General features: G+C 44.8%; 2 protein-coding genes across 7 annotated transcripts in view; both read left to right on the top strand.

Annotated features, from left to right (window-relative positions):
• The window catches only part of LOC103750237, a 14,091-nt gene extending 8,016 nt beyond the window's left edge, over nt 1-6,075 (top strand). Inside the window, 1 exon segment of the mRNA XM_017803190.1 lies at nt 5,981-6,075. Within this exon segment, the coding sequence (XP_017658679.1) occupies nt 5,981-6,075 (95 nt within the window).
• A 333-nt stretch (nt 6,076-6,408) lies between these two features.
• Usp4 (ubiquitin specific peptidase 4) overlaps nt 6,409-27,970 on the top strand; it is a 47,189-nt gene continuing 25,627 nt past the window's right edge. For 2 of the 6 annotated variants that reach the window (XM_017803202.2, XM_008853189.3), the window contains exons 1-9: nt 6,423-6,613; nt 8,460-8,587; nt 12,720-12,850; nt 15,133-15,259; nt 20,375-20,520; nt 20,652-20,713; nt 23,893-24,033; nt 24,877-24,967; nt 26,278-26,451. In XM_017803202.2, the coding sequence (XP_017658691.1) occupies nt 6,513-6,613; nt 8,460-8,587; nt 12,720-12,850; nt 15,133-15,259; nt 20,375-20,520; nt 20,652-20,713; nt 23,893-24,033; nt 24,877-24,967; nt 26,278-26,451 (1,101 nt within the window). In that variant the 5' untranslated portion in view covers nt 6,423-6,512. Of the gene's footprint in view, nt 6,614-8,459; nt 8,588-12,719; nt 12,851-15,132; nt 15,260-20,374; nt 20,521-20,651; nt 20,714-23,892; nt 24,034-24,846; nt 24,968-26,277; nt 26,452-27,970 lie in introns of all 6 variants that reach the window. The other 4 variants (XM_017803204.2, XM_017803203.2, XR_003847058.1 and 1 more) reach the window with 3 other exon arrangements.

The following is a 27,970-nucleotide window of genomic DNA, read 5'->3' on the forward strand; positions in this document are numbered from 1 at the left end:
CTGTCATATTTTGAAAGTGTCTTTTAAAAATATTTATTATTTTTATTTTATGTGTACTAGTGTATTGCCTGCATATATGTGAGTGCACCCGTGCATGCAATGCTGCAGAGGTCAGAAGAGGGCTTCAGATTCCCCTGGAACTGGAGTTAAGGACGGTTTGTAGCTGCCATGTGGGTGCTGAGAGTCAAACCCGTGTCCTCTGCAAGAGTAGTCAATGCCCTTAACCACTGAGCCATCTCTTCAGCCCCTTGAAAGGATCTTTAAAAGGCCAAGAACATTTCATTGTGGATCAGACAGAAGGCATCCTTAAGTCAAGAGAAATTTGCAGAGTAGGGCTGTCTTAGCTCTTGGACAGCAATGGAAGGCTGGGGTGACAGCATGTGGTTAATACCAAGGCTTGCATTAGAACTGTGAACGGTCCACTTATGACCGCTACCCCAGAAGAATCAAGTGGAACCCAAGCCACCAAGGGAGTGGCCATCTGGGCCAGGGGCTTCCTGGAAATCAGCTTAGCCTTCATATGGATCCCATCAGCTCAAGGCTAACAAAGCCTTACTCTGAAGACAGCAAAGAAATCAAGCCCAAGATGTAAGTGGCTTCTGGAGATGGTGCACAAAATAACTGGTCGTAGTGGCAACAGGAGGTTGAGGTGAAACTGCGATTTCCTCTTTTCTCCGCAGGGGTGTCGTGGCAACCTCTTAAGTACAGGTCAAAATCATAGGCCCTTATCCTTGGTGAGTTCACACAAGGTGAGCAGTGGATTACCAAAGAGTCAGGCTAGCCAGCCAAGTTCAGCAGTATCAGCAAGTTACTGAGGCTCTCAGAGTCACGGTTTTCCAACTTTAAAATGAACAAAATAGGGGCTGGAGAGATGGCTCAGAGGTTAAGAGCACTGACTGTTCTTGCAGAAGACCTGGGTTTGAAAAAATAAAAGTCAGGAGCCATGAAGTCTCTCAGGCAGGTCGCGTACTGGTCAAGAATTCCAACTTACTGATAAGTAAGTTTTATGGCCGAGACATCTGGCTTGCCGATAAGTAAGTTTTATGGCCAGGACATCTGGCTTACTGATAAGTAAGTTTCATGGCCGAGACATCTCCAACTCACTGATAAATAAGTTTTATGGTTGAGACATCTGGCTTAGTGATAAGTAAGCTCCCCGCTCTCCCTGTAGCATTTTGTAATAGTTTAAACTAACCAATAACTGCGTTTCTGTTTCTGTATCCCGCTTCTGCTCTATAAAAGTGCCAAACCCCAGCCTGTAGGCGCGCAAGTCCCCCGAGGAGACTTTGTGCCCACAGGTACCTGTGTACTAAATAAACCTCTTGCTGTTGCAACCCGAAGGCTGACTTGTCCTCTGTGGTTTCACTCTTACAATAGGACCCCAGAACCTTCCAGACTCCAACCTCTTCCCTTCTGGCTTTGTGGTGACTCACCCTCCTTCACTCTTTAAGTTTATGCCTTGGGCTGCCAGGAAAGGGAACTTCTGAATTAATATGGCTGATCCCAGGTGGGGAGCATTCCTCCCCAGATTCCAGGCAGCTGCCTCCCTCAACTGATGGTCTTTTCCAACCCTGCTTTCTTCGGGAATCTTAGGAATACTGCATACTTCTAACTCTTCACAGTGAGCCAGACATCTCCCCTCAACATTTATACACAAACTCCCACATGAACTTATTGAAAAAAAAAAAATCATTCAGCCCTGTAACTGCTTTGGACTCTGACCTGGGTTCACCTTCCCTCCTGATTCAGCAGTTCAAACAAGTGAAAGACTGGGAATCACATTCTGCTGGCCCAGGGCCTGACCTTTGTTAGACATCACTGCAGGGCACTGTTTGCTCTGGGAACTTGGAGCAGCATAAGGTCACAGACCTTCTGCAAAAGGAATGGGCCTATGCTTACTCAACTAGCTTCAAATTTTTCCATTTTAGCAGTTCTAGCTGGGGTTTTTTTTTTTTTGTAATTGTTGTTATTTACTAAAGTTAAGTCCGATAAAATTAAATCAGATACTTCTTGCGCAACTAACCTTTGCTCAAATGACTTCCTTCTTTCAGTCTCAGTGTAGTTCTTCAAACAATATTTAAAGTAACTTTAGCTCATAGTGGTAAGGTCTGTAATCCAAGTACTTTGGAGGCAGAGGCAGGCAGATCTCTGTGAGTTCAAGGCCAGCCTGGTCTACATAGTGAGTTCCAGGGCAGCTGGGATTACAGGGAGACCCTGTCTCAAAAAGACCAAAAAGAAAAAAAAAAAAAAAGAAATAAAGATGCTGGGTGTAGAGGGCACATGCCTTCCATTCCAGCACTCAGGCAGGTGGGTCTCTGAGTTCCAGGTCAGCTAGGGATACATAGTGAGACCTCCAACTCCAAAAAAAAAAAAGAAAAAAATTTTTAAAAATTTTCAAGAAGCATTCCCTCTACCTCCCCTGGGATTACAGGCCTGTACCACTGCATCCTGTTGAAATTTGTGTAAATTTGTGTCAAGCATTCTATAAAGAAAGCTACATTTCCCAGCCTAATACATATATTTTTATTTTTTTTGTTGTTGTTGTTGTTGTTGTTGTTTTGAGACAGGGTCTCTTACTATATCACACTGGCTGACATGGAACTCAGTATTGTAGACCAAGGCTAGCTTTGAACTCAACAGAGATCCACCTGCCTCTGTCCCAGCTACTAAAAGGGCTGAAGTAGGAAAGTAACAAATTCAAAGCCTGCTTCAACTACACAGCAAGATCAAACCTAGCCTGAGCAATTTAGCATTAAATTAAATTTAATTTAATTTAAAAAGTAAGCTGGGGGCTAGAGAGATGGTTCAGCAGTTAAGAGCACTGGCTGCTTCAGGGAAGGGACCTGGTTTTGGTTCCCAGCAGCCAGCCACTTGGCAACTTAACACCCTCTTAAAGTCCAGTTCTAGAGGATCTGGCACCCTCTTCTGGCTTCTGCAGAAAGTGCATGCAAGTAGTGTACTTGGATACATGCAGGCAAAACACGCATACACATGAAAATAAGAATTATTCAGGGCTGGAGAGATGGCTGAACAGTTAAGAATATTGGCTGCTCTTGCAGAGGACCTGGGTTTGGTTCTCAGCACCCACATGGCAGCTAACAACTGTTTCTAACTCCAGTTCTGGGAATCTGACACCCTCCTCTGACCTCTGCAGGCATTGCATGACATGGGTGCATTTACATACATGCAGGCAATACACTCATACACATAAAAATAATATATATATATTTTTGATTAAATAAATCAAGCTGGGCATGGTGGCTCATGCCTTTAATCCCAGCACTCAGGAGGCAGAGAGGAGGCAGAGGCAGGCAGATCTCCGAGATCCAGGCCGGCCTGGTTTACATAGCAGTCTCCCCAAATCTCTGTTATCAGTGCAAGGCAGATAGATGTCACAGAAAGCCTAAATTAATTCCAATGAATTAAAACCCAACACAGAATAGTTAATGCTCTGAAATGACCTACTGTCCTCTCACTGGGCAGTTCTGCTTCCACAACACTAAATAGTGGATCATCTGTTTCCTCTGTCCAAGCCACAGTAAGAGGTTCCTAATGGATCTCAGTCTAGGATGTACCACTGTGTTATGAACTGCCCTCAGGCATTTCACCTTTGCTCCAAAGCCTCCAAAGGCTGCCTGCCATTTAAGGCAAACCATGTGGTCCCTCTAGCTTCCTTTCTGGCTTCAGATCCTTTAAAGTTCTTTCAGTCATATGTGCTCAGCTCTTTCAGTCTAATTCCCACTCTTTGGTCCTTTACTGCATATTTCAGAAAGTTTCTCATTCCCTCCTGTAACATGTACCCTCCTCTCCTAGGCTTCCAACATTTTCTTCAAGACCCTCAAATGCTACTCAAGTCAAAGTCTTCCTTTACAGTTGGCATTCCTACAGCCTTTGGTTTATACCCTGAAATGACTCCTATCACACTGCTTGACACTGGATTTGTTTATCAAAGTATGAAAGATTTTGTTCAAAACAAAGTTTTATCCGGGGGCACTGGGGAGAACACATTCTAAGAGTGTGCTGCCTGAGTTCTTCCTTTCCTCTTTGGGGACCTCTACTCAGATAAAGGATCCTTGACTGCAACACAGGAAAGAATTTTAGAACAAGCCAGAGTGAAGCAAAGGCAGTTTATTAAGTATTCAGAGAGAGTCCCAGAGGAAAAAGGGTAATAGAATCCCAAGACACTGCTGTGGTTCTCAAAAGAGAGTGGCACTTGAAGTATTTTTGCAGTGGTTATATACAGGATCCTGTGGTTTTCTAAATCACATTCTTCAAAGGATGCAATTTATAAGGTTTAATGATTAAGCAAAGTTTAAAAGTTTAAAAATTAAGTAAAGCTGGGTGTGGTGATCTATGCCTTATTTTATTTTTTAATCTTTTTGAGAGTTTCCCTGTAGTCCCAGCTGGCCCAGAACTCCCTACATAGACCAGGCTGGCCTTGAATTCTCAGAGATCTGCCTGCCTCTGACTCCCGAATGCTGAGACAAAGGCATGCACCACCACACCTGGCAGTATGTCTTTAAACCCAGCACTGTGGGGACAGAGGCAGGTGGATCTCTGTTGAGTTCAAAGCTAGCCTTGGTCTACAATACTGAGTTCCATGTCAGCCAGTGTGATATAGTAAGAGACCCTGTCTCAAAACAACAACAACAACAACAACAACAAAAAAAATAAAAATATATGTATTAGGCTGGGAAATGTAGCTTTCTTTATAGAATGCTTGACACAAATTTACACAAATTTCAACAGGATGCAGTGGTACAGGCCTGTAATCCCAGGGGAGGTAGAGGCAGGAGGATCTGAAGTTAAAGGTCATCCTTGGCTACACAGACACAGCAAGTTTAGGGCCATCCTAGGAGGAGACCCTTTCTCAAAAAAAAAAAAAACAACAACAAAGAAAACCCTTTTGTAAATGCAATTGTTAGGTGAGTTTATGAGGTGTACTGTTTAGATTTAGGGATGACAAGGAAGAGCATTAACACAGTTCAACGCAAGCCTACAACATAAGCATAGTTTTGCTTTTGAAACGGTCTGTGTAGCCCTGGTAGCCTGAAACTCCCACAGATCTGCTTGCCTCTGCCTGTCAAGGGTTAAAATTAAAGGCAAGGGCTACCACTCCCGGTCTTTTTTGCTGTTTTTGACACAGGGTCCCAACCTTATAGTCTAGACTGGGCAGGATCTAGAACTCACTTTGTCGCCAGGCTGGCCTTGAGTATCTTCTGCCTCAGCATCCCAAATGCTGGGAGGATTCCTGACACGAGTCTCTAGGCTGGGCTACATTTAAAAAAGATCTATATTAAAAAAAGAAAGAAAGAAAGAAAGAAAAAATGCCGGGCGTGGTGGTGCACGCCTTTAATCCCAGCACTCAGGAGGCAGAGGCAGGAGGATCTCTGAGTTGAGTTCAAGGCCAGCCTGGTCTTCATAGTGAGTTCCAGGACAGCTGGGGCTACAGGGAAAGACCAAAAAAAAAAAAAAAAGATCTATATTATAATAGTCAGAAGGTGGGGAAATTGGGTCTCTTTTTGGTAGGAGGGCTAGTAGGAACCAACGGGTTTTAACACACTAAGCAAGCCTTCTACTTCTGAGCCACATCCCGCAGCCCCAAGAACTGTCTTACTTGCCTTCTAGGGCAGGATTTGCTTGATAAGCGCAACTCACCTACACCAGAGCTGCCTGGGCCCCTCTTTGATGGAGGCTTCCTTTTTCCTCTAGCAGAAGACCTGTGCTTTTACTTCTACGGGATCCAGCAGACATGGAATCTTGCTCTGGGAACAAAGTAAAATGCCTGAACCGTTCCCTCCCGCGCTGCTATCGCCCCTCTGTGGCTCGTAGTCTTCTTACTGATGGATGATTCTGGCATTCCAGTGAAGACAATTTAAATTTTTATTATTGTGTCTGTATGGCGTGTGCTTACCACAGTGCGTGTGTGGAGGTCAGAGGACAACTTTATGGAGTCGGTTCTCTCCTTCCACCTTTACAGGTGTTCGGATGATCGAACCCCGGTCATCAGGCTTGCGCGGCAAGCGCTTTACCCGCCGAGCCATCTCGCCGGCCCCTATTTTGGACAATGGCTGATGACTGGACCACGCCGACCAGTCCCGGTTCTAACATATGGGTATGGTGCACCGGGCTACAGGGCTGCTAAAGCAGGCAATCTCAAGTTTAGGTCACGAAGGGCTCGCTGAAAGCCGAGTGGCCAGCAGTGAAAACTCCAAAAGCGTAGTGATCAGTCTGACCTGCTCCTCTGGCACAGCCTTAGCATAGGATAGCCCTGTAGGCAGGACGAGGCGCGGCTGGCAGGACGAGAGGCGGCCGCGCCAGCGTCCGTGCGCAGCGCTGATCCTTGCACAAAAAGAGGGAGGTAGAAACCCGAGGGCGCTCCAAGCAGGGGCGCGCGGCTGGTACGGGTGCGCGTACGTGCGTGCGTGTCTGCGTGTGTGCGTGGGCGCGGCCGACAGCACGCAGTGCGCGGGGCGAATGTCCTGGTCCGCTGGGCCGAAACGGCAGACGAGATGGCGGAAGGCACGGGATGCGGTGTGCGACCGGATGTGGAGACCCAGAAGACCGAGCTCGGAGCCTTGATGGGGACCACGCTCCAGCGGGGGGCGCAGTGGTGAGCACCCGCCGTCCTGTCCCTGCACGGAGCCTCAGGCCGAACGCGGGCCCAGCCCAGTCCCCTGCTCCGCGGTCGAGGTCGGGTGGGGGCGGTATCTGCTGTCTCTGGAAGAGGCTGGACACCCGCCTCCGAGGACAGCGTGGACGGGACTGCACGTTGTCCTACCCCTTTCGGATTCCTCTGGGTCCTGGCCAGTGAGGGCAAGGGCTGTGGGATGTAGAAATGGGGAGTGCTGGTCGGGGGGGGGGGTACCTGGAAGGTGGGACAGCACTTGACCACCGAAGACTAGAGCTTGGGATGACCTTGGGAGGAGGTATTCGCAGCTTGCAGTCCTCTGGTCTTCCAGGATTAAAGGCAGGGTAGCAGTTTGTGGCTCATGGCCCTGAGTGGGTTGATGGGAAGCTCAGAAGTAGATAACAGAAGTTAGTAACTTGTAAACTGCCAATCAGATTTGAAGCTGAGCAAATGTCTTAAAAGCCCAGATTGTTTGGTAGCAGATGTCAAACCAGTTGTGGCCGAGGTACTTTAGAAATTATTCTGCAAAAAGAATGACCCATAAAGAATGCTCAGCTTGGTGTGGTGTTACCTCCCAATACTGGAGAGGTGAGGTGGATCCCCGCCAGGTTTCCAAGCCATCCAGAGCTACACAGCCACGTTATAAGAAAAAAATAGTTCGGGGTATGCAATTAATAACTTATACTAATAATGATTTTACTTCTAGAAAGAGTGAAATTAAATAATTGCTCATTTCTTTATTTTTTCAGAGTCTCACTATGTAGCCCTGGCTAGCCTAGAACTCCCTATGTAGATCAGGATGGACTTGAACACCCAGAGATCACTTGTGTTTGACTACCAAATGCTGGGATTAAAGATACATTCCACCATGTCCAGCTCATTTCTTCTTAAAAAATTTTTATTCATAAACTGGGCGTCGTGGCACACACCTTTAATCCCAGCACTCCAGAGGAATATATAGGCAGATCTCTGTGAATTTAAGGTCAGCCTAGTCTTAGTTCCAGGCCAGCTGGGGCTTCAAAGATACCCTGTCTCAAAAAGACCAAAAAAAAAAAATTATTATTTTTTAAATTTTGTGTGTGTGTGAGCTTACTGCCTGCACCTGTGTAAACGTACCCATGTAGTGCAATGCCTCTGGAGGTCAGAAGAGGGCATCTGATCCCCTAGAATTGGAGTTACAGATGGTTGTTAGCTGCCATGTGAGTGCTGGGAACCAAACACTGGTTCTCTGCAAGAGCAGCCAGTGCTCTTAACTGCTGAGCCATCTCTCTAGCCTGCTCATTTCTTCTTTTTTTAGGACATGATCTCATTGATTTGCTTTATAGGCCAGGCTGGCTTTAAAGTTACAATAATCCTACTTCTGCCTCCTGAATGCAGGGATTACAGAGGTGTAATACCACCCCTGACCTTTAGTTGCTTTTTTTTTTTATTGTTGTTTTGTTTTTTTGAGACAGAGTCTCAGGTAGCTTACATCAGACGTGCTATGTAGTGGAGCCTGGCTTTGAACTCCTAGTCTTCCCCCTCTACTTTTCTCAAGTGCTCAGATTTCAGGTTTGGGCCACCACACTCAGCTTCCGTTACTCATTCTTTTAGCAGTCATTTCATTTAATGGCTGCCTGGCCCAGACCAGGCCCTCTCTCTCTTCCACATGGGGCTGGCCTCTTCCTGATGTTAAGAGTATGGTTTTTGGTAGCAGTTGAACATTATGTAGGTGGAAAGACCATAAAAAAATTAAGAGGACTAGTGACGAATAGAGCACACTGAAAGGGAGAGCTACAGAAATGTAACTTTATAGTTTATATGCTGTATTAACCTGTTATCTCTCTAGGTATCTTATTGACAGCCGGTGGTTCAAGCAGTGGAAGAAGTATGTGGGCTTTGATAGCTGGGATATGTACAATGTGGGTGAACATAACCTGTTTCCTGGCCCTATAGATAACTCCGGACTCTTTTCAGGTGCAGTATGCTGTGCTTTTCTAGCTAAATGTTCACATGGGCAGTGGCCTGAGGGTGTTGTGGATCTGTACATAGACATTGTCAATAGAACTTCCCTAATGTGAAGATATAGAAATGTTCTGGATTTGCATTTATGGTAGCAGTCTTCCAGATCCTTAAGACATTAGGCTCCTTTTTCCCTAAATTAACTATTTATTTTTTGAGAAAGGGTCTCCCTATAAGTCTCTGGCTGGCTTGGAATTCACTATGTAGACCAGGCTGGCCTTGAAGTTGCAGTAATCCTTCTGTTTTTGCCTCTTGAGTGCAGGCTAGAGATTCTCTTGCCTTTGCCTCCTGAATGCTGGGGTTAAACCATGCTGAGACTGAACTAACTACTATTAGTAAGAGCGTGCTTTGTCACATTTTAATTTTTTTGTTTATATTTAAAAATCTATTAATTTTATGCATATGATATATTGCCTGCATATATGTAAGTGTACCCATGTCATGCAATGCCCAAGGAGGTCAGAAGAGGGCATTAGATCCCCTGGAACTGGAGTTACAGATGGCTGTTAGCCACCATCTAGGTGCTGGGAACTGAACCAGGTCCTCTGCAAGAGCAGCCAGTGCTCTTTTTGCTGAGCCATCTCTCCAGCCCCATAACATTTTAATTTTATTTTTATTGTGTAAGTGCAGGCCAGTCATGAAGCCAGAGGACAACTTTGGGTAGTTGGTTCTCAGTTTTTTTGGAAAGCAAAACTGATGTTATCTTAGTAGCCTGCTTTATAAAGTTTTGTCTCTCTTTTTTCAATAGTCTATTTTATTTTATTTTTTGGTCTTTTTGAGACAGGATCTCCCTGTAGCCCCAAATGTCCTGGAACTCACTATGTAGACCAGGCTGGCCTTGAACTCACAGAGATCCTCCTGCTTCTGCCTCCTGAGTGGTGGTTAAAGGTGTGCACCACCAACCACCATACCCAGCTTATTATTTTTAATTATGTATATGAGTATATTGCTGGCATGCAGTGCCTGCAGAGGTCAGAGGAGGGCATCCGATCCCATGGAACTGGAGTTTTGGATGGCTGTTAACTGCCATGTGGATGCTGGGAATCTAACCTGGGTCCTTTGCAAGAGCACCCAGTGCTCTTAACTACTAAGCCATCTCTCCAGCCCATTCTCCCCCCCCCTTCTCGGGGTGGGGGGCTTTTTGAGACAGAATCTCCCTGTAGCACCAGCTGGCCTGGAACTCACTGTGTAGACCAGGCTGGCCTTGAACTCACAGAGATCCACCTGCCTCTGTGTCCTGAGTGCTGGGATTAAAGGCATGTGCCACCTCTGACTTGTCTCACTCTATTTTATTTTATTTTATTTTATTTTTTAATTTAATTTAATTTTATTTTATTTTAAATGTGTATGTGTGTATTGCCTGTGTGTAGGTAAGTGCACCTCTGTTGTGCAGTGCCCAAGGAGGACAGAAGAGGCTGTTGAATCCCCTGGAACTGGAGTTACGGACAGTTGTTAGCTGCCATGTGGGTGCTGGGATTCGAACCCTGGTCTTCTGCAAAAACAGTGTTAATTATATGTATGTGTGTTTCTGAGTGTGAGTACGTGTGTGCGTGAGTACAGTGTCTGAGGAGGACAGAAGAGGGTGTCAGATCCCTTGGAGCCAGAGTCACAGGCAGTTGTTGAGCCACCTGATATGGTTTTGGGGAACTGAACTCAGGACCTCTGCGAGAGCATTATGGTACTCTTAACCACTGAGTCATCCAGCCTCTTGTTTTTTTGTTTTTTTTTTTCCTTTTTCTTTGAATTCTTATAGGGGTTTTAAGGTTTGGATTTGTATTTAAAAGTGAAAGAAATTCTTTCTTTCAATGCTGTGGTTCAAACCCAGGACCCTGAGAATGCTAAGCAAATATCTCACCAATAGCTATATATACAATAATTTAACTAGAGTTTCTTCATACAAATTGCACATATATTAAAGGTCATCAGTAATCCTTCAAATTGCACATATATTAAAGGTCATCAGTAATCCCTGTAATGACCGTTTTCCACAGAAATGCATCTATTGGTATAAACCACACATCAGTTTGCAGCCATTCCCAGTGGGAAGTGACGTCACTACTCTACTGACCTTCCACCTCTCCTCACACAACTTCAGTGGCAGTCATTACAGTGTTTTGTCAGCTTGTATGTATTGCACTGTGTGCATGCCTGGTGCTGCAGAGGCCAGGAGAGGGTGCTCGATCTCCTGGAACTGATGGTTGTGAGCTGCCATGCCCATGCTGAGACCTGACCTGAACCTGGGTCCTCAGCTAGAGCAGCAAATAGCTCTTAACCAAAGAGCCATCCCTCCAGCCCCTGCTTCTTTCTCTCCTTTTTTTTTTTTTTTTTTTTTTTTTTTTTTTTTTTTGGTTTTTTTGAGACAGGGTCTCCCTGTAGCCCCAGCTGTCCTGGAACTCACTATGTAGACCAGGCTGGCCTTGAACTCAGAGAGATCCGCCTGCCTCTGCCTCCCAAGTGCTGGGATTAAAGGCGTGCGCCACCACACCCAGCTCTTTCTCTCCTTTTCAAAAAAAAAGTGTCTACTTGGAGTTGCAGCTAAGTTGTACCATCCTGGATATTTTCATGGCGTTACTCATCTTTGGAGAACAGTGACTTCTGTTCTTAGAATGGATATTGATGTAAGCACAGGCTTAGCCGAGAGATGATCCTTCTTTGGATGTCTCTTTGTGATGCATGTAAAAGGAATGTTTAACATGTTAAATAATATTTACTCTCCATTCCACACAGCATTGTCCATCTGAACTTCAACTTGAAATGTTTAAAACTAAGAATGTGCCTTTAATCCCAGCACCTGGGGAGCAGAGGGAGGCTGATATCTGTGAGTTCCAGGCCTGCCTGGTCTACCTAGAGAGTTCCAGGCCACCCAGAGCTATAAGAGACCCTGCCTTAAAAAGCAAACAAACAAAATCAAACCTAAGAATGCTTTGGGGTGGGGAATAGAGCTCAGTGGTAGAGTACTTGGCCTGGCAAGCATGAGGCTCTGAGTTCAATTTCATAGCATTACAAAAACAGATAGGGCTGGAGATGTTGCTCAGAGATAAAGTGCTTGCTTAGAATATTCAAGGCCCTGGGTTAGAACCCTAGAACTGCAAACAAAAATAAAAATCAAGCTAAGAATGTTGCTAGGTGTGGTATATCCACCTTTGATCCTGATACTTTGGGAGGCTGAAGCAGGAAGATTGCTACAAGTTGAAGGACAGCCTAGGTTGCATAGTATAAATTCCAGGCCAGCCTGGGCTGCATACTGAGACCTTGTTTCAAAAAAGAGGGCTTAAGGGTTAAGAGTAATGGTGCTCTTGCAAAGAACCCAGGTTTGTTTCCCAGCATCTACATGGTGGCTAATAACCCTTTGTAACTCCAGTTCCAAGGAATCTAGCACCTTCTGATCTCCCTGGGCATTGCATAACACGGGTGTACTTACATACATTCAGGTGAAACACTCATACACATAAAAATAAATAGGACTTTTACTCATACACATAAACTAAAGATAAATAGGACGTTGCTTTTACTATTCTATGAATATACCAAATCTCTCCAACTCTTGCTCCAGATGCTCCTGATACTCTCTATACTTATGCTGCCCTCACTGGTGGCACCAAGCCTTTCTCAAGCCATCTCTGAGGTTCAGGGCTTCTGTTTCTCAGATCAGAAATGGCATAGGTCAGCCGGGTATGGTTGTGCACCCCTTTAGTCCCAGCACTTAGGAGGCAAAGACCAGCAGATCTTTGTGAGTTCGAGGCCTGGTCTGAATAGTTCCAGGACAGCTGGGACTACAGGGAGATCCTGTCTCAAAAAGACAAAAAAAAAAAAAAAAATTTCTTTTTAAATAAAAATAAGGAGCTGACTGTACACATAAAATATAATTAAATAAATGAGATGGCTCAGAAGTTAAGAGCAGTGGCTCTTCTTGCAGAAGACCTGAGTTCAGGGGCTAGAGAGGTGGCTCAGTGTTAAGAGCACTGGTAGCTGTTACAGAGGACCTGGGTTCTCAGTTTCTGTTGACTTTCTGAAAAATACTTAAGAATCATGTAAAACAAACTTTCTGGAAAAGAGCAGTGAGGTATGTGTTGATTTCCTTTTTCAGATCCCAAGAGTCAGACTTTGAAAGAGCACTTAATTGATGAACTAGACTATGTGTTGGTCCCAACCGAGGCCTGGAATAAATTACTGAATTGGTATGGCTGTGTGGAAGGCCAACAGCCCATTATCAGAAAAGTGAGTACAAACCTTGCTGTACCTGCTGGGCACTGTCTGCCGTGCTCCTGGGTGTGCTGACTTAATGCTGGGTTCCTAGGAAAATGACCACATAGTTCAGTGGTTGTTTATTTCTTTTTTGGTCCCCTGAGACAGGATTTCTCTATGTAGCCCAGGCTGGCCTTGTGCTTTAGGTTACCCTATGCCTCAGCCTCTTGAGTTTACAGGCTCAAGGGACTAACTCTGGTTTGTTTTTAGTTCTCTTGAGGGAATTACATGGTGGTGAGTGAAGCTGTTCACTTAGCATGTTGTGGTGAGAGGCTTCTTAATATCAGGCTTGGAATGCGTCCATTGGTGATACGATAGCATTTTCTGCAACACTGAGCAAAAGTTCACTTGGGCCATATGGACATTTGGTAATTTGTTGCTGTTTTTTTTTCCCCCTCTGTCCCAATACTGGGGCTTGAACCTAAGGCCTTTCACATGCTAAGTAAGTTCTCTATTACTGAGCTGTATCTCTAGCCCTCTTTTCGCTTTGTACTTTGTGACAGGGTCTCACTAAGTTACCCAGGCTAAACTTGAGCTCACTTTGCAGCTCACATAGGCCTCAAACTGTGACAGTCCTTCAGTTTCATCTCCTGAGTGTTGGGATTACAAATGTGAACCACCATGCTCACCTAAAAAATTTTCTTACCTTTTTCTTTTCTTTTTTTTCAGACAGTCTCCCTGTAGTCCCTCAGCTGTCCTAGGACTCTCAGAGGTCTGCCTGCTTCTGTTTCTGTAGTGCTAGGATTCAAGATGTGTACTACCATGCCTAGCTCTAAGAACTTTTCTAATACATTTTCCCCCTATGCTCAAGCACCTTTGGCTGTCCTGCTGAGTGATTAATCATGCCATTGCAGCTGGGTGTAATCCCAGTACTGGGGGTGTGGGAGGAGGCAGGTTCTGTTGAGTTCAAGGCCAGCCTGGTCTACATAGTTCTGGGCCAGCTAGGGCCTAATAGTGAAACCCTGTATCACACACACACAAAAAAAAGGCTTTTATGCTCAGGAGAAGGTTAACCTCTCAAGAGAAGGCACACCCTGAAACAGAGACCCCGATTGTTAACACTTTTGGTAGATGGAGCTCAGGAGACCACCACCCTGTCTTTCACAGTTGTTTGCTTGTCCTACTAGAAGGGAATCCCCAAAGTCTCTGTCATACCTGCTAATATTTAGACACTAGGTAAGTTTCTCACTTTGCTTGGGTATGGTATGCTTCCTCAATAAGAGAGATCTGCATTCCTGAGCCTGTGTGTCTCAGTCATTATTCAGGAGCAGAACTAGCTCTTTTTCCTTCCTTCCTTCCTTCCTTCCTTCCTTCCTTCCTTCCTTCCTTCCTTCCTTTCTTTCTTTCTTTCTTTCTTTCTTTCTTTCTTTCTTTCTTCCTCTCTTTCTTTCTTTTTTGGTCTTTTTGAAACAGGGTCTCCCTGTAGCCCCAACTGCCCTGGAACTCACTATGTAGACCAGGCTGGCCTTGAACTCAAGAGATTTTCCCCAACTCTGCCTCCCAAATGCTGGGACTACAGGTAGGTACCACCATGCTTGTGCCGTCATACATGACTTCAAAACTATCTTTTCTGCCAGCTTGAAACTGCAAATGCCATCAGTGTAGTTAGATGAGCATTCCACTAAAGTTTACCTATATTTTGTAGTCCTTTAATTTGGAAAACCCTGTAAGAGAAGCATTATGATCTCACTTAAAGATGAACAATGACTTTCCTTATGTATCTCACTTTTGGGGGGCAAATGTGGCTCTGAATTGATGAGTTAATCAGCTTTTTGGGAGAGGTTTAGGGTGCTGGGATGATACTTAGGACCTCAGAGAGGCTGGGCAGGTGCTCTACCATTGAACTGTAGCTCAGCTTAATTATTCTGTATAGTCAAAGCATGTGTTTTAAGGAGTAAGAGTTGTTGATTAGAGTTTACTTTTGCTAAGTGTGAAATGAGTTTTTTTTCAAACCTGACCTGAGGCCTGCATGTAGGGTCTGGTGTTATATTCAGCCATAAATCTCTCTCCGGTTCCATCAATGTACACTTGGTTCTTCAGACTGGAAAAAGTATTTTTGACTCCTGGGACATATGCTGATGAATTTTAAAAGCCATGCTTTAAAAAGAAAGAGAATTTAAATTTGTACTTACTACCTAATCCCTGAAGAAAACTGCTCCAAAAATTTCAGTCTCCTGCTGCTGCTGAGCCTTACTGCTTCCAAAGCTTTCCCAGATGTCCAGCCACTGCTCTTCAGCCTTTCCCTTTTGTTATAGGTTGTGGAGCATGGCCTGTTTGTCAAGCACTGCAAAGTGGAGGTGTATTTACTGGAACTGAAGCTCTGTGAAAATAGTGATCCTACCAATGTCCTGAGTTGTCACTTCAGCAAGGCAGACACCATTGGTGAGCAGCTGGCCTAGGGGTCTGGGTATCTGGTGAGAGTACTACTGGGTGTTGTTGATGGAAGGGAAATCTGGGGTGTTCCCCCCTCCTCCTCTTTCCCTTCCCCTCTCCCTTTCTTCTTTCTGACTCATAGTGACTTCTTTCTCACTGTGTTACCCTGGCTGGCCTGGAACTCATTATGTTGACTGAGGATCCCAGAGAGCCACTTGCTTCTGCCTCTTGAGTGCTGGGATTAAGGGCATATGCTACCATATCTGACAATGGGATGCTTTAATTTAATTAATTAATGATCATAATAACAATTTTTATTATTGGTCTTTTTGCGACATGGTTTCTCTTAAGCCCCAACTGGCCTGGAACTCACAGAGATCCTCCTTCCTCTGCCTGGGAGTGCTGAAATTAAAGGCATGTGCTACCATACCAGACTAACTAATTTTTTAGAGACCGTCTCCATGTAGCCCCTAACTGGCTTGGAACTCACTATGTAGACAAGGCTAACCTTGATTTCACAGAGACCAGTTTGCCTCTGCCTCCTGAGTGTTGGGATTAAAGGGATGCTTTCTTAAGACTTCTTACCTTAGTCTTCAACTTTAGTTGCCACTCCTGAGTGAAGAGCCTCTTCCTGAGGAGAGTTTCTTGGTGAGCCAAACCTGAGAACTATGTTCTATGGAGCAGGACTTGGGTTGGCAAGATGACTTAGCAGGTAGAAGCACTTACCATACCATATCTGGTACCCATGGTAGAGAGAACTGACTCCCAGAAACCATCCTCTGACCTCCACGAGTAGGGACATGCCCATGTTCATTCTCATATATACAAAATTTAAAACCGGGTTTTTTTCAGTTTTCTACTCATAGTCTCTTTTCTCCTGATAATGTTTTGTACAATTTTGGGTATCTAAGTATATAAAATAGGCATACAGATCAAACATTTATTGGTAATAAGTCATAAGCAATTTATTAAAAATTTTATGTCAGCAAGGTGATGTACACATTTAATCCCAGCAATCAGGAGGCAGAGGCAGGTGGATCTCTGTGAGGTCCAGGGCAGCCTGGTCTACATAGTGAGTTCCAGGCTAGCCAGAGCTACATAGTGAGACCCTGTCTCAAAAGAAAACAAAAATCTCTTGTATACATACAATTTTACCATTTATTAAAGTAGGGCTGATAGTATAGCTCATTTGGTAGAGTGCCTGTCTAGCACAAAGCCCTGGGTTGACTCCTCAGCACCATGTAAACCCCATGTGGTGGCTTTTCTCATGATCCCTGTACTCAGGAGGTAGAGGTAGGAATATCAGGAACTCAGAGTCATTCTTAGCTATATGGTAAGTTCGCCTTCAACCTGACCTACATAAGACTCTCAAAAAAATAAAAAGAGGCTTGTATGCCAGGCATGGTGGCACATGCCTTTAATCCAGTACCCAGGAGTCAGAGGCAGGTAGATTGGATTTCTTTGAGCTTGAGGCCAGCCTGGTCTACTAGGGAGTTCCAGATCAGCTGGCACTATAGGAAGATTATGTCATCAACAGCAACAAAACAAGCTTGCATACTAGGGAGATGGATAGGCATGTTTATTTTTACGTAAATAATTATATCTGCTGAATATGTGACACTGCAGGATGCAGAGCATCTCTAGCATTTTTCAGAGTTGATACTTTATTTTTAAATATTTTATTTTTTTGAGATAGGGTCTCACAGAACCCAGACTGGCTTTGCTGGCTTTGAACTCTCCTGATCCTCCTCCCTCTACTTCACATGTGCTAAGGTTACAGGTATGCACCACTATACCCAGCTCTGTGTGTTAGCTAATTTTGGGTTGTTGCTTGTTCAGAAATGTTTTACTATTGCCACATTTTTTGCAGCTCCCACATTCAGTAACATGATCTTATAGGGAGTTTTAGGAAGCTGTGCTGGGGGCTGGAGAGATGGCTTAGTGGTTAAGAACACTGACTGTTCTTGCAGAAGATGTGGGTTCAAATCCCAGCACCCATATGGCATCTAACAACTGTCTGTGACTCCAGTTCCAGGCCATCCAATGGCCTCTTCTATCCTTCGCAGGCATTGCCTGACATGGGTGCACTTACATGTAGGCAATACACGCATACATGTAAATTAAAAAAAATATTTTTTATTATTTTTTTAATTTTATGTGTACGAGTGTATTGCCTGTGTGTATGTGAATGCACCAGTGTTGTGCAGTGCCGTGGAGGTCAGAAGAGGGCCTCGGATTCCCCTGGAACTGGAGTTAAGGATAGTTTGTAGCTGCCATGTGGGTGCTGGGAATCAGCCCGGGTCCTCTGCAAGAGCAGTCTGTGCTCTTAACTGCTGAGCCATCTCTCCAGCCCCACATAAGCTCTTTTTTTAGATACATTTTTAAAAGTATTTTATTATTTTTATTTTATGTGGATGAGTGTTATACTTGCATGTAGATAAGTGTACCCATGTCATGCAGTGCCCTAGGAGGATAGAAGAGGGTGTCGGATCCCCTAGAACTGGAGTTATAGACAGTTGTTAGTGGCCAGGTGGGTGCTGGGATTCGAACCTGGGTCTTCTGTAAGAACAGTCAGTGTTCTTAACTGCTGAGCCATCTCTCCAGCCCCCACATAAAATTTTTATAAAAAAGCTCTGCTAGCCAGGTGTGGTGGTACATGCCTTTACTCCCAGCACTTGGGAGGCAGAGGCAGGTGGATCTCTGAGTTCAAGGCCAGCCTGGTCTACATAGTGAGTTCCAGGCCAGCTGGGGCAACTGGGAGACCCTGTTTCGAAAAAGACACCCCCCACCCAAAAAAAAGGAGGGTTGGAGAGATAGTTCAGTAAGTACAGTTTCTTCTGTGTAAGCCTGCGGTCCTGAGTTCAGGTCCCCGGCACCTACCCACATAAGAAAGCCATGTGTGATAATGTGCACCTTTAACCCCACCTTGAGGGAGTGGGTAAATCCCTGAATCTCGTTGATCAACCGGAGTAGTTAAATCAGTGAGCTTTGGTCAGAGGCTGTGTCTCAAAAAATAAAAAGTGGAAAGCAGTGGAAAGACACCCAGTGTCAACTTTTGGTTGCCATGTGCACATACACATGCACCCCCCCCATAGGTGCATACACTTACACTAATAAACACATATACCACACATAAGAGAACACAACAACAAAAACCCACTACCACATTCTCAGTAAAAAGATGGTAGAGCTAGCTCTGTGTGTGTGTGTGTGTGTGTGTGTGTGTGTGTGTGTGTGTGTGTGTGTGTGTGTAGCTGGGGATTAATCCAGGATCTTGAACTAATGCTAGATAGGTGTTTTACCACTGAACTACATCCATAGTCCACACTCCCACCGCCTTTTTAAAAAATTTTTTTATTTAATGTGAGTGTTTTGCATGAATGTATGTAAGTGTACCTGTGTTGTGCAATGCCCATGGAAGCCAGAGAGGGAGTTGGATTCCCTGGAAATGGAGTTAGGGATGGTTGTTAAGTACCATGTGGATGCTGGGAACTGAACCTGTGTCCTCTGTGAGAACAGCCAGTGCTCTTAACCTCTGAGCCATCTCTCTAGCCCCTCCACCCCTTTTTTGAGATGGAATCTCACTATGAAGACCAGGCTAGCTTTGAGTTCATAATCCTTCTTTCTTAGCCTCTCCATTGCTGGGATTATAGGCTGTGCCACCACACCTATTTTAGGGCTGCTGGGCATCATGGTGCACACCTTTAATCCTAGCACTCAGGAGGCAGAGGCAGGGGATCTCTAGCTTGTTCTACCTCTCCAGTTCCAGACCAGCCAGGGCTACATAGTGAGACCCTGTCTCAAAAAAACAACAACAAAAAAGAAGACTTCAGAGGTGGCTCATCAGTTAAGAGCACTGGCTGTTCTCTTGGGTTTGGTCCCCAGCATCTATGTGGTGGCTAACAACCTTCACTAACTCCAGTTCCAGGAATTATTGCCCTCTTGGCTGGCCTCCTCAGGCATTGCATACATGTGGTGCACTTACTTACATGCAGGCAAGACATACACATAATAGATAATAAATAAATTACCTTGAGCTAGGCATGGTGGCGCACCCTTTAATCCCAGCACTGAGGCGGGCAGATCTCTGTGAGTTCGAGGCCAGCCTATATAGTGAGTTCTAGGCCAGCTGGGGCTACAGGGAGACCCCATTTCAAAAAAAGCCGAGTGTGGTGGCACACACCTTTAATCCCAGCACTTGGGAGGCAGAGGCAGGTGGATCTCTGTGAGTTCAAGGTCAGCCAGGTCTACATAGTGAGTTCCAGGACAGCTGCAGCTACAGGGAGACCCTGTCTCAAAAAGACAAAAAAAAAAAAAAAAAAATTTTTTCTTAAATCCACTGAACCTCCATCTGTTTTGAGAGCTAGAACAATGGCTCAGCAGTTAAGAACAATTGCTGCTCTTGCAGAGGACTAGAGTTTGGGTCCTAGCACTCACATCAAGTGCCTCACAATTACCTGTAACTCTAGCTCTAGGGGATTTGACACCCACTTCTGGCATCTGGAGGCATCCCCCAGACACATGTGTACAGATACATGTTCAAAACAAAACCCCAAAACCTACATTTGTCTTAACTCCCAAAGAGAAGCTGTTTCACATATCCTCTCTATGTACCATGCTGGAATTGGAACCCATGTCTTTGGGCATGCAAGGCAAATACCCTATCACTGAGCTATACCCTAGTCCAGTTTGCTCATTTTCTGTGTTTTTCCTTCTTCCTTTTCTTTCCCTCCTCCTGTTTTTTCCTTTTTCCCTTCTTTTTTTTTTTTAAACAGGTTTTCGTACTGAAGCTGAGGTTGACCTGAAACTTAGTACTAGTCTTGTTGCTGTTGTCCTGCTTTAGCCTCCTGAGTGCTGGATTTACAGGCATGAGCCACCACACCTGTGTTTTGTTATTTTAGTGGTATAAATGGGACCTGCAGTATCAGAGATGTGTGAGAGGTGGAACATGAGAAATGATTGGCCTTGGGGGTACCTACCAGCTGAGGTCTGTGAGAACATTTGTTACAGACCTCCTGTGAACATAGAAAAGGAAGGAGGGTGAACACTGATTTGCCTTGACTGTCTTTAACCTTATATCTGAGGTGATATTTATACCTGAGTGATGTTTCTGCCTATTCTTAGCAACCATCGAGAAGGAGATGAGGAAACTATTCAACATCCCTGCAGAGCGTGAAACACGGCTTTGGAACAAATACATGAGCAACACCTACGAGCAGTTGAGCAAGCTAGACAATACTATCCAGGATGCTGGGCTGTACCAGGGTCAGGTAGGAGGGGCCAGGCCATGCCCAGACAATCAGCTCTGCCCTGGGTGTATGTGTGGCAAGAAACTTGATTATAAGCATTTCAGAAATGGGATGGGGTGCACTGTGTTTATTTGGTTTCCTTTTTCACTCAGGTGCTAGTAATTGAGCCCCAAAATGAAGATGGCACGTGGCCGAGGCAGATTCAACAGTCGAAGTAAGTAAACCTTTTCTCCCCTGAGTCTGGGCTCAAAGTTAGATGAGAGACACTTTTCTCTCAGGCAGTTGCTTGATTAAATTGTTCCGAATTAGATGGAAACATCAGTTTCTCATCCAGAATGCATAGTCCTCGATGAAGCACCAACCTTTGGTAAGCAGCCTGTGGGGCCATTACCTATATAAGAGATACCTGTCAGGGTCTCAGCAAGGACATGAGAGAAGAGGAGGAGTGAGGCTGTTACTGAGTTGCTCTGTCAAAAAGTAGCTTTATTGTTAGACAATCCTTTACTTATCTACTCATGGTTAAGAGGCTATGAGAAAGATGAAGGGCTGGGGCTGGAGAGATGGCTCAGCGGTTAAGAACATTGGCTGTTCTTGCAGAATACCCGAGTTTGAATCCCAGTGTCCACATGGGAGCTAACAACTGTCCGTAACTCCAGTTCCAGGGGATCCGACAACCTCTTTTGTCATCGTTGGGCATTGCACGATATAGGTGCACTTACCTACATGTATGCAATACGTGCATACACATAAATAAAAATAATAAAAAAAGAAAGATGGAGGGCTTAGGCATGGGTATTGTATGACTTAACAGTGATAGTTTGATCCCACTTGCCTCTGTGCTATGGCCTGTTATGCATTGTTGCTCAGATACTAATTAAATTGGACTCAAGGCACAGTTACCTCAGGAGATACTCTTGTGATGTTTGGAATTGTGCCCACCTTTAGAAGGTTGCAGAAATGATGGCTTTTCCCTGTGTATTGTTGGGGGATAACTTTCCTGAGAAGATGACAAAAATAGAGCCAGGTGTGGTGGCATATTTATATGGTTATAATCATAGTCTGTGAGAACATTTTTGGGAGGTTGATGCAGGAGAATGATAAGGTCAGGGCCATCCTCAGCTAGAGTGAGTTCTAGGCCAGCCTCTTCTACATGAGACCTTACCCCCTCAAGAAAACAAAAAAAACAAAACAACAGTGGCTGGGGTAAGCCTCTGCAGGTGAAGTGCTTATTATGTAAATGTGAGGACCAGGGTTTGGATTCCCAGAACCCATCTGAGTTGAGTCGGCATGGCAGCCTACATGTAATTCTAGTTCTTGGGTAGTGGAAACGGAGACAAGGACTCTTTGGAGCAAGCTGGCCGGTTAGACTAGCCAGAATGCTGAGCTTCTGGTTCAGTGAGAGACCCTGACTCAGTATAGAAGGTGGAAAGCAATCAAGAAAAACACCTGACATCAGCCTCAGCCTCAGCCTCTGCATGTGCACATGCAAATATGCATGCACATATGCCACATATATGTATGCAAAGAAATTGAAAAAAATAGAAAAATGTCCCCTTTCCCCACAAAAATGCCTGCCTCCTTATCCCAGGAACCTATGAATGTGTTAGGTTACAAAGTATCTTTGCAGGTGTGATTAAATCAATTATGTCAAGATGGGGAGACTCTTCAGGCAGGCCCAGTGTAGTCACAAGGCTCCCTGTGAGGGCAAAGGAGGCTGGAGAATCAGAGGTGTGAGGACAAAAGTAGAGTCAAGGCAAGTGTGAGGAGAGCTCCACTGATTGTGAGCCAAGGAATATAGACAACCTTTAGGAGACCCTAAAGCCTCCACAAAGGAAATGGAACCTGGCCACCTTGATTTCAACTCAGAACTAACTTCTTTGGATTTGTAGCTTGCAGAATTATATCATAACAAGTTGTGTTATTTTGAAGCCCTTGAGTATGTGGAAGTGTTAAGACAGCAGCAGTAGGGAAACAAGCTCCCTTAGACGTGTGAACCCTGTAGGGAGACAGGTGATTGAACTGCCACCCTGTGAAGTACAGTTGGTATCTCAGAACAGAAGGCTGTGTCCTGGCCTGGCCCCCTGTTTCAATTGTACCTTTTTGTCTTCCTAGGGCCTTGCTTCTTCTTATCCCTCCCACACCCTGAAGCCTAAGGATTTCCATTAGGGAGACAGTTTTTGGAAAAGAGCATTGCCCTCTTGAGATTCTATGAAGGTTAGAGTCTTCTGTTAGTGTCCTAGTTTGTTTCTTCATTGCTGTGACAAAATACTCTGACCAATACCAACTTGGGGAGGAAAGGGTTTATTTAGCTTACATCTCCTGGGTCACAATTCATCAGGGAGCCCAAGGTAGGAACTCAGGGCAGGAACCTGGAGACAGGAGCTAGAGCACAGGCCATGGAGGAATGCTGCTTGCTGGCTTGCTCCCTGGCCCCTGCTCAGCCTGCTTTCTTATGCAACATAGGCCCACCTGCCCAGGGGTGGCACCACCCACAGTGGGCTGGGCTCTGCCATATCACTCATCAAGAAGATGCCCTATAGATAATGGCCACAGGGCAGTCCAGTAGAGGCAATTCCACAATTGAGGCTCCCTCAACTCAGGTGTGTCAAATTGACACTAAAGCTGTCCAGCACGGTTAGTATGTGGTAAACGGAAAGCGAGCTTAGAGTGGAATTCCCGAGACACATTCCTCTTCCCACTCCTCTACTTAGTGCCAGATACTGTTGTATTTGTTGAGGGTGCAGCCATAAATAAAGTAGACAAAATTTCTCAGGCCAGGAAATAAGATAAAAAAGAAAGCACTTGTGTTTGCTGATTTATAAGCAATATGAACAAAAATCAGGGAAAGAGTGAGTCCTAAGCTTTGGGATGAGGCAGATTTAACCCATTGAGCCATCTCACTGTCTATTGATTGTGTGTGTGTATTCATGAATGTAAGTGCAAGCAGACATGTGCCAGTCCATGCCGCTGGAGGTCAGGACAACCCCAGATATTGGTCCTTGCTTTCCACCTAGATAGAGACAAGGTCTCTTTTATGGTTCAGTGCTGCACACTGTAAGCTAGCTGGCCTGAGCCTGGTGCGCCAGCTTCCAGCAAGTCTCTTGTTTGTACCTCACATCTCCTGCTAGTAAGAAAGTAGGATTTTTACAGTTTCAGTAACTGAGAATGGAGAATGCTTTTTCCGTCCTTCCTTCCCTTCTTCCTTTACCTTCTGTGTTGACCAGTCTGGCCTCAAATTCTCAACCTTGCTACAACTTTCTGGGTTCTAAGATTCCAGGTATGAGCCACAAAACTCATCTAACTAAGAATGTTTGTTTATTGAGACATAAGGCATTAAGTGGGGCCTGTACTTTACAGAAAGTCAGTAGCATTGTTTCTGGTTCTCTCTCCCAGATCAAGCACTGTGCCTAGCAGAAATTTTACTACCTCTCCAAAACCATCAGCAAGTCCCTATTCCTCAGTATCTGCCTCTCTCATTGCAAATGGTGATAGCACTAACACCTCTGGGATGCACAGTTCCGGTGTTAGCAGGGGGTAAGAGCAGGCCTTTTCACCTTGCTTTCCTTCCCTTGGACTCCTTTCTCACTTGTACCTGGAATGCTCTTCTGCTGCTGGCTCCACATTGTCAGATGAGAGCTCCCCTGTAAGATCCTGCTGTGTGCAGTTGCTCCATTTCCTACCCACAGTGAAGCATGCCCCCTAATCCCAACCTCATTGCTTGTCCTTTTACCAGCTGGTGTTTTCTCCAGTCTAAGTCAGTCACAGTCTTGGTTAAGGGGGAGGGGAGGGTGTCACAGCATTAGTTTGTGAGGGATGGGCTGATCATACAGTGTCTAAGGGGACATTTCTCAGGTCTGGGGGAGCCCTGTCTGTTTCCCCTCTAGGTAGCTGTTCCTTTCTCCAAGCATTTTAGGAGCATGTGCCACAAAGCATAGGCAAGGTGGAAGATTGTGAGAAGAGAAGGTATGCATGAACACTCAGGCCCAGTCAAGACTGGGTGTGGCTTGGTGGGTGGTGGCAGTATGCATAAGCTCTTGATCCCGGTACCTAGAATATTCTCTCCTAAAGTCATCTGACAGCCTTCTAGAACGATATAAAATTAGCATTTGCCAAAGCCTAAAAAAATTCAAATAGCATTTCTTCCCTTTTAAGGCTGTGCTTATTATTCTCTGGTACCATGTCAAGTAAAGACAGGAAGGTCTGGAGGACCAGAGAAGGCATAGTATTTTACATTATGAGAGTGCTACCAGACAAAAGATCTAGAGGCCCACGAAGAACTCTCAAAGACATCCTGAGGGCATGTGTGTGGCACTTGTTTTTACTTCTGATGTGGGTTATGTTTTTCAGTGGATCTGGCTTTTCTGCTTCGTATAATAGGTGTCAGGAGCCCCCATTGCCTCATATACAGCCTGGCCTCTGTGGACTTGGAAACCTGGGGAATACCTGTTTCATGAACTCTGCTTTGCAGGTACAGGGGAGAGTTGCTACCTAAATAACTGGGTGAGAGTTGTTTACAAGGTGCTGAGTAGATCTTCTCCCAGGGTCCCTGCACTCACCTTTGAGTGCTTTAGAAGTCTACAGGATTGCCTCTCTCTGGTTAATTAAGAACAGCTCCATCAGTTTTTGTGGCCCCAACATGTCTTTTTTGTTTGGTTAGTTGATTTTGGTTTTTGAGACAGGCTAGGGATGTAACCCAGTGGTAGAGTACTTGCCTAGCATTCTTCAGACCCTGGGTTCAATCTGTCGCATCACCACCACCACACACAAAAACCAGGCTTGACATGGTAGTTGATGACTGTCATCCCAGGACTCAGGAGGCAAGAGAATTTCAAGTTCAATGTCTAGGCTACATAGAGAGACCTTGTCTCAAAATGATATGCTTATTATTCATCAGGTATATACTGGGTACATACTATGTGATAACATTGTGGTAGACATGGGCTTTAAGGAGCTAAGAATACAGCTGCAAAACGGTCATAGTATTCAAGATGCTGTCAGTTGTGAAGCCAACCACAAGTTCAGGCTTTGCTGAGAGTATTCTGAATTTTGATAATTTGTTAGAATGACTTAGAGAATTCACTTAAGCTGTCATATTCATGATAATGATTGGTTAGGAGGACAGGCTAGGGGCTGCAGAGATGGCTCAGCGGTTAAGAACACTGGCTGTTCTTGCAGAGGACCCAGGTTCAAATCCCAGCACCTACATGGCAGCTAACAACTATCTGTAACTCCAGTTCTAGGGGATCTGACAGCCTCTTCTGTCCTCCGGCATTGCACGACACAGGTGCACTTACCTACATGCAAGCAATACACACATACGCATAAAATAAAAATACACCAGGCGTGGTGGTGCACGCCTTTAATCCCAGCACTTGGGAGGCAGAGGGATCCGACAGTCTCTTCTGTCTTCTGCCACCATTGCACGACACAGGTGCATTTACCTATATGTAGGCAATACACATATACACATATAAGTAAATAAGTAAATAAAATATATTTAAAAAACAAGAGGAAAGGATATAGATTAGAGTTAGCCAAGGGAAGAAATGTAGAGCAGAGACCAGAAGAGTGTCCAATACAGAGCTTTGGTTGTCTTCTAAGCCAGGCATAGTTCTCCATAACTGTAAATCTACTACTTAGGAGGCTGTGGCAGGAGAGTTGCCAAAAGTTTGAGCCTAGCCTGAGCTTAGAGTGTGTCAAACAAAAGGAACTTGTTTTGTCTTTTCTTTCTTCATGCTGTCTAGAAGGGTTGTAAACTCTGGTTTTGCTGTTTTTCAGTGCCTGAGCAACACTGCTCCGCTGACTGAGTACTTTCTCAAAGATGAGTATGAGGCAGAAATCAACAGAGACAACCCTCTGGGTATGAAAGGGGAGATTGCAGAGGCCTATGCAGAGCTCATTAAACAGATGTGGTCTGGAAGAGACACTCATGTGGCACCTCGAATATTCAAAGTAGGTTAAGATATATATATATAATTTTTTACATTTTGTGTGTGTGCATGCTTGTGCATATGCATGCATGCAGTATAAAAGCCAGAGGACAAATTGCAGGAATTGGTTCTCTTTTTCAACTATGTGGATTCCTAGGATTGAAGTCCTCAGGCTTGCCGACAAGCACCTTTATTGACTGAGCCATTTTCCAGCCCCCATTCCCACTCTTTCCTTTTTTTTTTAAATTTTATTTGTTATTTTTATTTTATGTGTATGAATGTATTGCCTGCATATGTATATGGGCACCCGTGTTGTGTAATGCTCACGGAGGTCAGAAGCGGACTTCAGATACCTTGGAACTGGAGTTACAGACAGTTGTTAGCCACCATGTCAGTGCTGGGAATTGAACCCGGGTCCTCTGCAATAGCAGTCATTGCTCTTAACAGTTGAGCCATCTCTCTAGCCCCTACTTTTTCCTTTTTAAGGAGAGTGGTTTAGTGTTGTATTAAGCATTACTTTGCTTGCAATTTGAGATTAAGGTAGGGTCTGAAGAGCCAACAAGATGACTCAGTGGGGTAAAGGTGCTTCCTGCACAAGCCTGAGGCCCTTAGTTCAATCCCTGGAACCCATGTAAAGGTGAAAGGAGGAAAGGAACGCCACAAAGTTTTCGTCTGACCTCTACACATGAGCTGTGGTGTGCACACCCACACAGACACAGAATAATTTTATTTTTTATTTTTTGAGATAGTATCACTGTATAGCTTTGACTGGCCTGGAACTTGCTGTGCAGACCAGGCTGGTCTCAAACTCAGAGATCTGCCTGCCTGTCCCCTCTTAAGTGCTCAGATTAAAGGTGTGCACCATCATACCAGGCATTAAACTTTTTGGGGTTTTTTTTTTTGTGTGTGTTTTTTGAGACAGTGTCTCCCTGTAGCCCCAGCTGGCCTGGAATTCACTATGTAGATCAGGCTGGCCTTAAACTCACAGCTATCCACCTGCCTCTGTCTCCCAAGTGCTTGGTTTAAAGGCATGCACTACCTCCCTTGGCCTGTTATTTTTATTTTATTTGTATGAGTATATTGCCTGCATGTGTGTAAGTGCACCCATTGTTGTACAGTGCCTTCGGAGGCCAGAAGAGGGTGTTGGATCCCCTGGAACTGGAGTTATGGACAATTGTTAGCCACCAGGTGGATGCTGGGAATCAAACCTGGGTCCTCTGCAAGAGCAGTCAGTGCTCTTAACCACTGAGCCATCTCTCCAGCCCTAGTAAAACTTTTTAAAAAAGTAGTATCCAGGACTCAAAACACCATTCATCAGACCCTTCTTTTCTGTCATTCAGTGTTGTGTTCTATGGTAGCAATATTTAAAATGTCCAGCCTATAAGAATTGATTTTAACTTCCAGGGTGAGATGAAGATTTCTCCTAGGTTCTCTTGAGCCTGAATCCCACATCCCTATGGTCTGAGTTAGGACCCTCCCCCCCCCAAGTCAGGGATGGTTTCATCTCAGTAGGTGATGTGAAAAGCAGATTTTATAGAGGA

This window comes from Nannospalax galili, unplaced genomic scaffold, assembly GCF_000622305.1.
Source record: "Nannospalax galili isolate Female #2095 unplaced genomic scaffold, S.galili_v1.0 scaffold786, whole genome shotgun sequence".
In the NCBI taxonomy this organism is placed as follows: Eukaryota; Metazoa; Chordata; class Mammalia; order Rodentia; family Spalacidae; genus Nannospalax; species Nannospalax galili.